Raw genomic sequence first — 12,765 nt, 5'->3', positions numbered from 1 at the left:
AATTTAATATTAAATAGACATCTGAAAAAAGACAAATATTTTTTCAGTTCATATAAATTAACTTTACTCGTCTTTTGGCTGAAACTTTCTTTCAAATCAGTAAACATAAACTATGAAAATATGAATCAAGTTGCTATGAATTGTGTACCATGTCGTATGAACGGGTTAATTCGTGTACGTAATTATGAGAACGAACGACGTTATTCAAATGTTGGTATGAACATGGCATTAGTTTAAATTCATGACGAAATTATAAGGTGGCGTAAAATGGCCAGCTGATTGGTTTCAATCTGTCAATTTTTTTTATTGTGAATAAATTGTATGAAAACGTAAGCAAACATTTGACATCTTGAAGAATTTTCGAGCAAAATAGAGTTGTTGTTGTACTACTTACGTGACCTGGTACATAGATCTTAGTTAAATGTGTTTTCGGCTTTAAACCTAATTTACACTACCACCTAAAACAACTTTTTGATCAAATAGGTCATTTATTTGTCAGATATGTCCTGGTCCACACAAGAGCGATTTAAATGAAATAATTTCATGAAATTATGCGTTCTTAGATCGAGTTCCTCACTACAGCAATTTCATAAAGCAACTTTAGTAAGTGTAAGTGATGCCAAGTTTGTTCTTGAAGTTTTCATGTGGTTGTTGCAACGCTCAACGCTCCGTATGTATTTGGCCCCTTATAATTGCACCATGATCATACAGTACGTTTACATATAAGTGGATTCAGTAAATCCAGTAAATATAAACAGTCAAATCCAATAAGTGAAGCCTTTTACATATAACTGGATTTAAAAACCAGCTGATGCCATACATGTGAAAAATATATGGTGTAATATAGCCATAAGTTTTTACTCAAAATTCGTACAAATTATTACTGGATGTTCTTCGTTTACTCTACAGTACAATGCAAGTCGTTTACAAGAAGTTACCGGACTTGTACAAATTATTGACTAAACGAACACACCTAATATATGTCAAATAAATCGAGATAATGCGCTTATACCCCGGTTACACTACTTACTTACTTAGCTGGCCCATTACAGAACATTTGTTCTATAGGCCGAACTAAGAAAAGATCTCCAATTCTCTCTATTTGTTGCTTCGCTTTCTGGAATACCGCGCCTTTTCATCTCATCATCCACTTGTTTGCGCCATCTATTCCTTGGCCTGCCAATTCTGAGGGCTCCGCCAAGCGGTCCGTGTTTATACTACACCTTTTTAGCGGGGTCATCATCGCTCATTCTTATGATATGGCCTAGCCAACGCAATCGCTGCATCTCGATACGTTTAACAATATTGATGTCGTTGTACAGCAGATACAGCTCGTGGTTCATGCGACGTCGGTATTCACCGTCAACGCAGATTGGTCCGTAGGTCTTTCGAAGAATTTTTCTCTCAAACACATCAAGCACTGCCATGTCTGCTTGCGCAAGTACCCAGGCTTCGGAGCCATATATCAGCACGGGTAGTATCAGTGTTTTGTAGAGCGTTATTTTTGTTTGACGAGATGTGGCTTTGTTTTTAAACTCCTTACTTAAACCAAAGTAGCAACTGTTTGCCAATACGATTCTTCTTTTTATTTCACAAATGATGTCGTTTGTTGTGTTTACGGAGGTGCCGAGGTAGACGAAGTCTTTTACTACCTCAATATTATAGGAACCAACTTCCACAGTCGGTCCGAGCTCAATGGACGCATTGCGCGTCGACACCATCAACTTGGTCTTCTCACCGTTTACCGCCAGACCCACTTTCGCAGATTCTGCTTCGACCTTCCTAAAGGTATCAGTTAATTCCTTTACTGATCGTCCCATGATGTCTATGTCATCAGCATAGGCAAGTAACATGTGGCTATTGGTGTAAATTGTGCCATTTCTTTTGACATTTGCATCTCGTATTACCTTTTCCAGCAAAATGTTGAATAGGTCACACGAAAGGCTGTCTCATTGTCTGAAACCTCTTTTGGTACAAAATTCTTCGGAGAGGTTCTTTCCAATTTTAACTGAGGACCTAGTATCAGTTAGAGTCATCTTACAAAGCCGGATGAGCTTTGCGGGAATACCAAATTCAGACATTGCATGGAATACCTTTGATCGGAGGGGACTGTCGAATGCTGCTTTATAATCGACAAAAAGGTGAAATGTGTCGATCTGCATCTCTTGGGTCTTCTCTAGGATTTGCCGCAGGGTAAATATCTGGTCAATGGTGGACTTGCCAGGTCTAAAGCCACATTGGTATGGTCCAATTATCTTGTTGACCATAGGCTTTATTCGTTCGCACAGTATCCCTGACACTATCTTATAGGCAATAGGGAGTAGACTTATGCCCCTATAGTTGGAGCATACAGTCTTATCCCCTTTCTTGTGGACGGGACATAGGATGCTCAGGTTCCAATCGTCGGGTACGCGTTCTTCCTTCCAGATGGTGCTAACTAGCTGATGCATACACCTTATCAGCGCGTCGACTCCGGTTTTAAACAGCTCGGCTGGTAAGCCATCGGCTCCTGCTGCTTTATTATTCTTCAGCCGGTTGATTGCTGTTTTTACCTCATCTTGGCCGGGTGGTATACATTCTATACCATCTTCTGGGATTGGATCTGCGGTATCATCGTCTTCGCCACTATTGGATACCAGCAGATTGGAGAAATGTTCCTTCCATATCCTGAGTACACTATCTGTATCAGTTACCAAATTACCTTGCTGGTCTCTACAGGAGGATGTGCCTGTACCAAAGCCATCAGTTTGATGCTTGACTCTTTGGTAGAATTTTCGGACTTCATTCTGGCTCCTGTACATCTCGATTTTTTCACACTCCCGCTTTTCAATCTCTCTCTTTTTCCTGCGGAAAAGACGTTTCTCCTCTCTCCTTTTCTCCCTGTATTTCTCTCGTGCGCTACGCGTTGCTACGGATTGTAAAGTAGCCCTATATGCCGCATTTTTCTCTTCGGTGGCAGCACGACACTCCTGATCATACCATGGATTCCTTGGTGGAGGCCTCTGGTATCCAAGTATGGATTTTGCGGCTGTTTGCATGGAGTGGGCAATGCTTTGCCATTGCGCTGATATGTTATCGGGATGAGGAGTGCTTTGATTAAGCAATTGGGCTAGTTGAGTGGAATATGCTGTGGTTATCTGTTGTGATTGCAGCTTACCGATGTCTAACTTTCGTGTTGTGTCTGTTCGTATTTTGTTTGCCACGTTTAAGCGGGTGCGGGTGATTAAATCTGGTACTGCTAACTACCATGTTTTTGCAGCTGGAAAGTCTATCAGCCTCATACCATTGTCAGATGTTTCACTGTGAGACTGAGACTGAATTTCCCGACTGTTGGGCCAAAGATATTCTCCTTTCCAATTTTGGCATTAAAATCGCCTAGTATAATTTTAATGTCATGGGCAGGGCAACGGTCATATGTTTCTTCTAAGCGCTCGTAAAATATATCTTTGGTCTGTTCGTCCTTTTCTTCAGTGGGAGAATGAGCGCAAATAAAGCTGATGTTGAAGAATTTAGCTTTTATTCGAATTGCAGCAAGTCTTTCATTCACTGGAGTGAAGCTGGATACCAGATGTTTTAGTCTCTGACTAACTACAAATCCCCAACCAAACTCATGCTTTACGTCATGGCAGCTATAATACAGTGCGTCACCTTTAGGTGTTGTTGTGACGCCTTTCCCTGTCCATCGTATTTCCTGTATGGCAGTAATATCGGCCTTGTACTTTTCAATTACGTCTGCCAATGCGAAGACTGCACCTTCTCTATAAAGAGTGCGAACATTCCAGGTACAGATTCGAGGTTCGTCAACATTAGGTTGTTTTCCTTTTCTTTCGTTTTTTCATAGTATCTTATGGGAGAACGCGCGGCACATGTTAGCTCACTACCTTTAACGGGTGTTAAAGGCAGTTCCCCAGGTGACACCACGGGGAGGTCAGTGTCCACTTGAGATGAAAGAGGGACCAAGATAAATCCTGGGCTTTGCCATGTTAAAACCGGTCAGGACCGTTGCTTGGTATCTTCCATCCCCTACGTCACCCACCCCGGTTACACTATTGAAGGTTAACCCACTGGGTTTAATAGATCCAGTGTGTTAATCTTTGCTGGTTACACTTAGCTTTTCGAGGATATAAACTGTCAGCTGATGTTTGTTTACGTATACATACAAAATAACTAATAATGTCGTGTTTTACACTTTTATAATTTCTCGTATGTCCCGGTCCACACTAGCGTGAATTTCATTAGAAAATTTCATGAAATTAGGTGTTCTTAAATCGAATTCCCCACTACTGCAATTTTATGATTTTACTCTACTATGGACGTCGATCTAGAGACGCATAATTTCATATCAAAATTTCTGTGAAATTACTGTAGTGTGGCGCGGGACTATGAGATATTGTCAAACTCTGTTGCAAACACAGTTGCAACTTTTGGTACTTTTTGAGTAGAGTTGGATTTTTTTGCCGAATTTTACCGAATACAACACTGTATTTTTGGTGGATTTGTACCGGATTTAAAATAAACCCAGTCGTGAGAGGATTTAATTTTTGTATGGCAAATCTGGTCAGATTTGACCAGATTAAGCAATAAATCCTCATGAAGTGGATTGCAAAAAGCTGTAGTGTAATAACCGTTCTATTAAACATGTTATAAGTATAGTCTAAGAGGCGTTTAAGCGTACGTTTGCACTTACGAAATGCTGTAGATTTCAATGGTTAATTCAAAGAAAATACACTGCATTTCATATAAGTTTTTATTTGACCTATTCGCAACGGAATTGACCGTAGAAATCGACTGAATTTTGTAAATGTAAACGAAACTTAATGCAACTTTAATTTGACATGTGTCGATATTTAGATTTGTTAGGGTGAAATTACCTTTACCAACCGACCGCTTGGGCAATATTGTTGATGAACATTTATTTCAAACATTTATTTCAAACTTTAAGTTTTCTTTCACAACTACAGCCTCGTTATTACTTTGTGGTGTTTTTATTTTTTTCCTAACATAATGTTTATGTTTCTCTCTTCCCATTGTAAAATAATTTTGTCTGTTTTTCTTTTTATTTCTCTTGATTTGTGTCAATCATAAGAGGGATTTTTTGTTTTCTGGAACATTGTGTGAAAATATTTCTTGCAAATGTAGGTGGTAATGGCCTCAGCACTTTATTAGATTTTACTTTTGTATGGTGTGGTATTTTGGGTTCTACTCTTTGGTTTTTCTTCTTGTACTTCTTCGTTTTGCTCCCTGTATATGAGAAGTGATTATGATTTTTCCAAAAAAAAAAAAAAAAAAAAGATGGATTACTAGGTGGCATGTGATACAAATTTTGGAGGATTGCATTCTATGTTTTTGGAAACCGAAATATAGATTGCTACCCTACTTGAGAGTCACACTCGGATGTTTTCAAAACAAAAAAATGTCTGCGTCTGACCCTCCATGTGCCACAACAGTAAGGTCACTAGTGGGTCAATTATTGCTACAAAAAGTATACCCGCCAGTACCTCTCCTTTTATTATAAAAACCACAGAAGTTCTCTTTTGTTTTGTGATGAAAAAACATACGTTTCATTTTGGTTTTGTAAAACTAAAAAGTTTTAGAAATTTTTGGTAAGTAATTTTTATATTTTTCATTTATATATTGTATATTTATATTTTCAAATCAAAAATTTCAGATGATTTTTTACTTTAATTAAAATTATGCTGCTGTTTTATAGTTTGTAATCAGAAAACATGTTGTTCTTTTAAGATTTTCAATGTTGTCGTGTTGTTAAGAAAACGAACATACACACACATTCATTATAAGTTTTTTGGTAAGTAATTGTTGACATTAGTTTGCAAGATTTTTTTTTATTTTTTTAATTAATAAACTTTTGTTATTATTTAAAACGAAAAGTCTAAAAAATCCACATTGGACAGTTTGACAAGTGACCAGGTGGTCTTATTATTTTAAAATCAATTACATCAACGGTATTCAGTAACAGCGTATTTACGCTACCAACTAAAACATATGTTCTGTTTAAATACACCACTTGTTTAACAAATATTCAAATAAAGTTTACAACTTAAATTACGCATTTTATTAAAATCTATTTGGTGTAAATATGACTTAAAGCTGGGAATATTAATTGCAATTTTTTTAAATATGTGTCAAACAAGTGGCATGTTTTGTCAAAACAGTTGTTGTAGCTGTTAGTGTAAATAAAGTTTAACAAAAATTAAAATTCTTGGTGAATCTATTGCAAACTAATGTATATTATGTAATTCTGTTTATCATTTTATTATTAAAACCCTTTCATGTATTTATAAAAAAACCGCTCATATCGTCGTTTTATAATTCAAATTTCTTCTTTTTTCTTTCAGTGTACTATATATAATTACTTAAGTTTTTTTTTCTTTACAGATAATAAGCATATTTTTTGTTATCAATTTGTAAGAAAAGCCACAAGAAGTTAAAAAAAAAACACGAAAATATCTAGTAATGTAGGAAGACCATAATAGTGCGTTTATATTTACCAAAATCACTCGATTTCAACTGCCAATTCCATTGCTGAAACGTCAAATGACATCTAATGGATTTCAGATGAGTTTTCATTTGATGTATACGCAAAACAATTGACAATTGAAATCCACTCGATTTTGTAAATGTAAACGTACTATAACCTTGATTCGAATGATGTACGCCGATTTAAACATGGTCTTATTCAAGGACTATACCAGGTCGGCAGCCCAAAAATCTAGTTGACTTTTAATTTTGCCTGTCAAAATACAAATCACAATAATGCTGAGATTATTGTCAAAAATCATGTAAACATTAACGATATCGGATGGATTTTAAAGGCAATAAATTTGAATTTCGTAAATGTATACATGATTTTATTGTTGGGCCTGTTATAGGCTTTAATTGTTGTTTGTCCATATTTACATTAGGCAATTTTCCTTGCGGTAATTGTCATTTTGTTGATAAGAGAGGGTGTTGAGAGGCAAAGGGTTACCATATGCCTCACCTCTCCCTCCTTTAAACTGACAATTGCCGCAAGGAAAATTGCCTAATATAAATATGGACTTTATTATTTTTTTTTTAAATTAAATTTCTAAAGCTACTTGATCACATACATACTAAATTGTAAACTGCAAACTCGGTAATGGTGAGTTTGGACTATAACTTTACATTAGGTATGTACGATAACCCAAAAATTTGTACAAATTCGTACAAATTTGTACTGAATGCTGTTCGATAACAAAATTATCCAGCAAAAGAGAGCGAGTTTGGAAAGATTTTTTGAGAGTTTTGTGACTGAGAACTTGCAAATTTTTGCTGGAAAAAGTTGTCCCGCAAAAATTTGCATGTCTGATCAGCTGACTTTTAATCACCTGTTCAATGTAAACAACTCGAAATGTTAACATTTTTGACCAAGAAAATTTCACAATTGCAAATTTTTTTAGATTCTAAAGCGTTGTGGATAGGATTAAAGCATTAAATAAGTAAACTGCAATTTTAAAATTTATGTTTTTGTTCCGTTTGGTTTAAAATATCAAAAGAAACAAAAACAAATTTCATACATTTTCGGAAACAGCTGACTTTCTTGCAAGTTTTTGCAAAATGCTGTTCGATAACTTTCTGCAATTTTTCTTGCTTGAGAGAGTAAAATTCACTGAGAGAGGTTGCTGGAACTGGCTGAGTAATTATTGCTTGGAAAGTTATCGTACACACCTATTATGATAAAGTGTATTATTTCGATTTTTAGACTAAAATTTATGAAATTATCTCTAAAACAAATCGAGATTGAACCCTTTTCTTGACAGTGCTAGTTTAAACATATCCCATGTCATAGAGACTACTTTATTCCGCTCACTAATATACCGATAAAAATTTTTAATTAATGAATATATAAGGGGTACTTTACACGGTATGTTTTTTACATATGAGTTGTCACTTCTGCCATACAAAATGTATATGCAAAGTGACAACTCATATGTAAAAAACATATCGTGTAAAGTACCCATAAGCAAACAAACATGACTCTAACTCTTGATCGTGATAATAAGCGCCGGTATACACGTAATCGCACAAAATCGATCCATAAATCTTGAAAGTCAACCATCGGATCTTTCCATTGGTGGTACCTTTTATTATGTGGTCAGATAGCTTTAGAATAGAAGACCACCATAGGGCTATTAATTAATTGAATACAATTTGTTTTGTAAATTGTCGCTAAGAGCTGCTTATTTTGTAAAGTATTATTAATATTTAAATTTCAAAACAATTTTCAGTTTTATAATTTTTAAAAGACGCAGCGAGCAAGAAACCTTTCTTGAGCACACCATACCAACAGATTGAAGAAAAATATTTTATTGTTTTTTTCTTTATCTTTTAAAAACATTTTATAAATACTGTTTATATAAGAAAATCCAATAGTATATAAAAAAACAAAATAGAAGATCTGACTCAGTCGGTTTCAATATGGAAGAAGGGAGATGAACGAGGAAAATAGGTCTGTACGATAACCCAAAATTTTGTACAAATTTGCACAAACTTTTAGAAAATGCTGTTCGATAACAAACTTGTAAAGTAAAAGAGAACGAATTTGGAGACAATTGTGAGAGAATTTTGGAGAGTTTTGTTTACAAGTTTTTGCAAGGAACATTTTTCTTGTAAGAATTTGCAAATTTGATCAGCTGATTTAAATTCGAATGCTTTATGGCGGACTTCTTGGCAAAAACATAAACAAACGTTTGGTTATTAAAATAAATAGAAATAAAAAAGGGAAAAAATATTAAATAAATTTAGAAAAACGATAATGTAAGTGAAATAACTTATTTTTTAGTTTGTGGGGACTATTTTTTTATTTTATTATTTATTTTATTTAATCTTTTCCGCCAACTTCTTCTTCTTGTTTATCAAATCAGCTGACATATTGCAAGTGTTGGCAAATTGTTGTTCGATAACAATCTGCAATCTTTTGCTTGGAGAGAGTAAAATTAGTGGAGAGAGGTTACTGAGAACTTGCTGAGTACTAGCAAGTACTTTTCACTTGCGAAGTTATCGTACAGACCTAATGTCACTTTTTCCTTAACGCCATGTTTACATTAGAGTTTTTGCCGTCCTAATAGCCTGTTTATATTATAGTTTTTTGCCGGGTTAACAGGTTCTTTATGAGGATTTATTTGATGTATACGTAGTGGATTTGACAATTGAAACCCACTGGAATTCGGAATTAGAAAATGTTCATGTTGAACGTAGATGTGTCTAACCCCGTTAGGTGTTTTTACAAAGTGCCCGTTCAACTTGACGTAAAATGTATGTAAACATCTGTCATATGCTATGTTTACATTTACGAAATCCACTCGATTTCATCTGTCAAATCCATAGGTTAAACGTCAAATGAAATCCAATGGATTTCAGATGAGATTTCATTTGACGTTTGAGCTATGGAATTGACAGATGAAATCGAGTGGATTTCGTAAATGTAAACGTAGCATTACAAATCGAAATAGAAACACTCAACAAATTGCCAGTTGTTTTCATTTGAAAGTGGTAAAACCGGCAAAAGTAGCAAAAGTTGTAAACTACTCCCATATGAATTGTATGGTGTCTGAAGTAAAGGAACGCTTTTAGAGTAAAAAGTGGTAAAACTTGAAGATTCTTGCACGTAAAGGAACAGATCTATACATTTTACGTCAAACTAATCTATTCTAATACTATGTTTACATTTACGAAATCCACTCGATTTCATCTGTCAATTCCATTGTGTATACGTCAAATGAAAACTCATCTGAAATCGATTGGATTTCATTTGACGTTTGAGCAATGGAATTGACAGTTGAAATCAAGTGGATTTCGTAAATGTAAACATAGTATAAGCGTTCGTTTAGACTAGTGTCTATTATTGTTAATTATTTACAAAATCAAGTGTCAATTTCACCACCATAGGACTCTCCCATAGAATAGAAGAACACCAAAGGGGTCTTTTACAGAATAAATACCCAAAGTAGGATACTTTTACAGACTCGTAAATAAAAAAGATGTTTTTTAACGAATAGAAAATTAACCTAGGGGTCATCCATAGAATAGAAAAACCAACGTAGGCGCCTCCTGTAGAATAGAAGACCACCATTGGGGCCCCCTAAAGAATAGAAGTCCGCAATAGGGGTCATCCATAGAATAGAAGACCGTCATTGGGCTTTTCTATAGAAGAGATTTGATTTGATTTATCTATTAGTACCCCACACAACAACGCCGAAGTGTTATAATAGGGCTCTTCTATAGAATAAAATACCACTATAGAAGTCTTCAAAAGAATAGAAGACCACCATAAGGGTCTTCCATAGAATAGAAGACCGTCATTGGCTTTTCTATAGAAGAGAAGAGCACCATAGAAGTCTTCTGGAACAGAGCATTAATAAATTGGATTTTCTTATATTATATACCGCTGATTCATTACATATTATTTGATTTTCTTGATTTCAAGTTTAAATGTAATTTTGAATTTATATAATTTACAATATGTTTTATTATTAATTGATACATTTAATAACTGTTATTCAATTGTTTCAGTTAGTTTTAGTATTATTTTTAATTATAATTTTGAATTATTATTTTTTTAAATTAAATTGTTTAGTTTATTTATTATTATTTATTTTCACAATCTTCTGAATTGAATTGTTGACTCCTTGTTTACGTTTTGTTAATTTTCAATTAATTTTACTACATATTTAATTTATTTTATTTTTAGATATTTTTGTTTGTATTCTTCTTTTTTTGATAATTTCGTTTATTTTCACTCATTTAAAATGTAATTTTGTTATTATTTCACTTATTTTTGAATTTAATTATTTTTTTGTTTAAATTTCCTTATTCACCTTTGTGTTTTCTTTTCTTATTTTCACAAAAATTAAACATTGCTTAGAGAAAAAAATATAAAAGTTAAATTAATTTTAAAATTATAAACAAACAACACTTTATAAGACTGAAAACCCTAGTAAACATTTGTTTAAAACAATAAATGACTAAGTTAAGGCTGTGATATTTATTAAATAATAATTAAAATATTTTATATAGTGTTTATATAATAATAGATTTTATATTTTTAAGAAATAAAAAAAAAAAATAATAATAAAATTTTATAAAAAAAAGCACTTACCAATTTGGTGATATATCATCCAAATGGGCATGTTTCCAAAAGTCTCTTAATTCTTCCAGCAAAAATGATACCGGCATACCGTGTATATTACCAGAGCTTGAGGTTGAATGCAGGTTAATATCAGCATGGGCATCTACCCAAACTAAGGATAAATTTGGACTGTGCATCAAATGACCGGCCACAGAACCTATTGTGCACAAACCCATTATTCCAAAATAGTGTAAGTAACCCAGGTCCAAGGTTTTACTTACCAAAACCAATGGCATGATCACCACCCACCACCAGGAATTGATTTTGTTCCTTGAGAATTTCGGGAATTTTTGTTATCAAAGTTTTATTACAGCTCATAAATGTATTGTAGTTTTTCATGTTTTTATAATGTGTTGGAGTTTTTTCATCATCAATAACTTGATAACTTAAATTGCCGTAGTCGGTAATTACCAAGTTACCTAAAAATAAAAATAAAAAAAATAAACATCATGAAATTTGTTTTCCTTTTCCTTTAAATGGTAAGTACAATTCACCTCTTGATGATTCCTGCAGCACAGAAATTAAACCATTTTTTCGTAAAAAATCTGGAGCCTGTTCCACACCACCTTTTGTTTGGCCTTTACAAAATGGTACACCCAAAATTCCCAATTTTGTTTTAGCTGACACGGAGGAGGAGTAGGAGAAACAACGTCGCCCAATAGTTTTTAACATGATTTTGCTTCCTTACCAAACAATGCCGTCTTTGTCTTTGCACTATTCTTCAACAAATAAGGAGATGATTCAATAATAAATATAAAAGAACCGGCCAGCCTCCATTTCATTATTATTGCAACTGATAATGACAGCAGCAGCATGTCGATGTCAATATTATTTGTTGTATCATGCTGATAACCTTTTTGGCAAAGGCAAAGACAACATAAACAAAACTAAAGCTTTCTTTGATAGATCTCCTTTTCCTCTTCTCTCTGAGGGGGTTTAATATTATCAATGAAAGCGAAGAAGAGCAAACGATTTAAAAACAAATTAAAACGTCATTTGTTTTGTAGTAATAAAAAACTAAATTGTTATTATTTTGTAAACGAGGGGATGGGGGTTTCTTTTTTTGAATCGAGTGATTCATTAACCCCCATTATTACAAGTCTTCTTTTGTTATATTTTGGATTTACCGAACAGATTTAGAGCGTTCCGCTTAATTTAAAGTTAAAAGTGATGATTAAATTTCAAGGGGGAGCTTCTTGGCATTAACGTTCAATGTAAAAATTATATTTTTAATGCCTCCAAATTGGTTTATTTTGCGTTTTCAAATCTATCAGATAGTTAAAGAACACATATAATAATGGCCCTAAGTGGTCCTAAAGTAAGCAAACCCAAGGATTTGGGGCACATCTGTCATATTCGGATGAGTGACTTACTGGTTTAACGAGCTAGAGTTGCAAAAGAGTCTCCGCTTTAAAAAAATCTGTCCAATTCATAACTTAATTAGGTGACCAACAAATTGTAAAGCATACTTTTAGGCATAATACATGTACAATAAAAACTAAACCACAGGATTTTAACTAGTGGAGTGAACATAACTTTTTTTAGTGTTAAGATAAAAAACTATGTTGGAAATACAGTGAAACTTTTTTAATGTAGCA

General features: G+C 33.9%; 1 protein-coding gene across 1 annotated transcript in view; it reads right to left on the bottom strand.

Moving 5' to 3' along the window:
- Positions 1 to 12,225, bottom strand: part of arg (arginase) — a 75,155-nt gene extending 62,930 nt beyond the window's left edge. The window contains exons 1-3 of the mRNA XM_073976535.1: positions 11,662 to 12,225; positions 11,389 to 11,586; positions 11,138 to 11,324 (exon numbers count right to left, since the gene is read on the bottom strand). Coding sequence (XP_073832636.1) covers positions 11,138 to 11,324; positions 11,389 to 11,586; positions 11,662 to 11,839 — 563 coding nt within the window. The 5' untranslated portion in view covers positions 11,840 to 12,225. The remainder of the gene's footprint in view (positions 1 to 11,137; positions 11,325 to 11,388; positions 11,587 to 11,661) is intronic.
- Positions 12,226 to 12,765: the final 540 nt, after the last annotated feature.

The sequence above is a fragment of the Musca autumnalis genome, unplaced genomic scaffold, assembly GCF_047663935.1.
Source record: "Musca autumnalis isolate F117 unplaced genomic scaffold, ASM4766393v1 scaffold_3, whole genome shotgun sequence".
Taxonomy (NCBI): Eukaryota; Metazoa; Arthropoda; class Insecta; order Diptera; family Muscidae; genus Musca; species Musca autumnalis.
The sequence above is the reverse complement of the archived record's forward strand: the minus strand, read 5'-3'. Positions and strand labels throughout refer to the sequence as shown.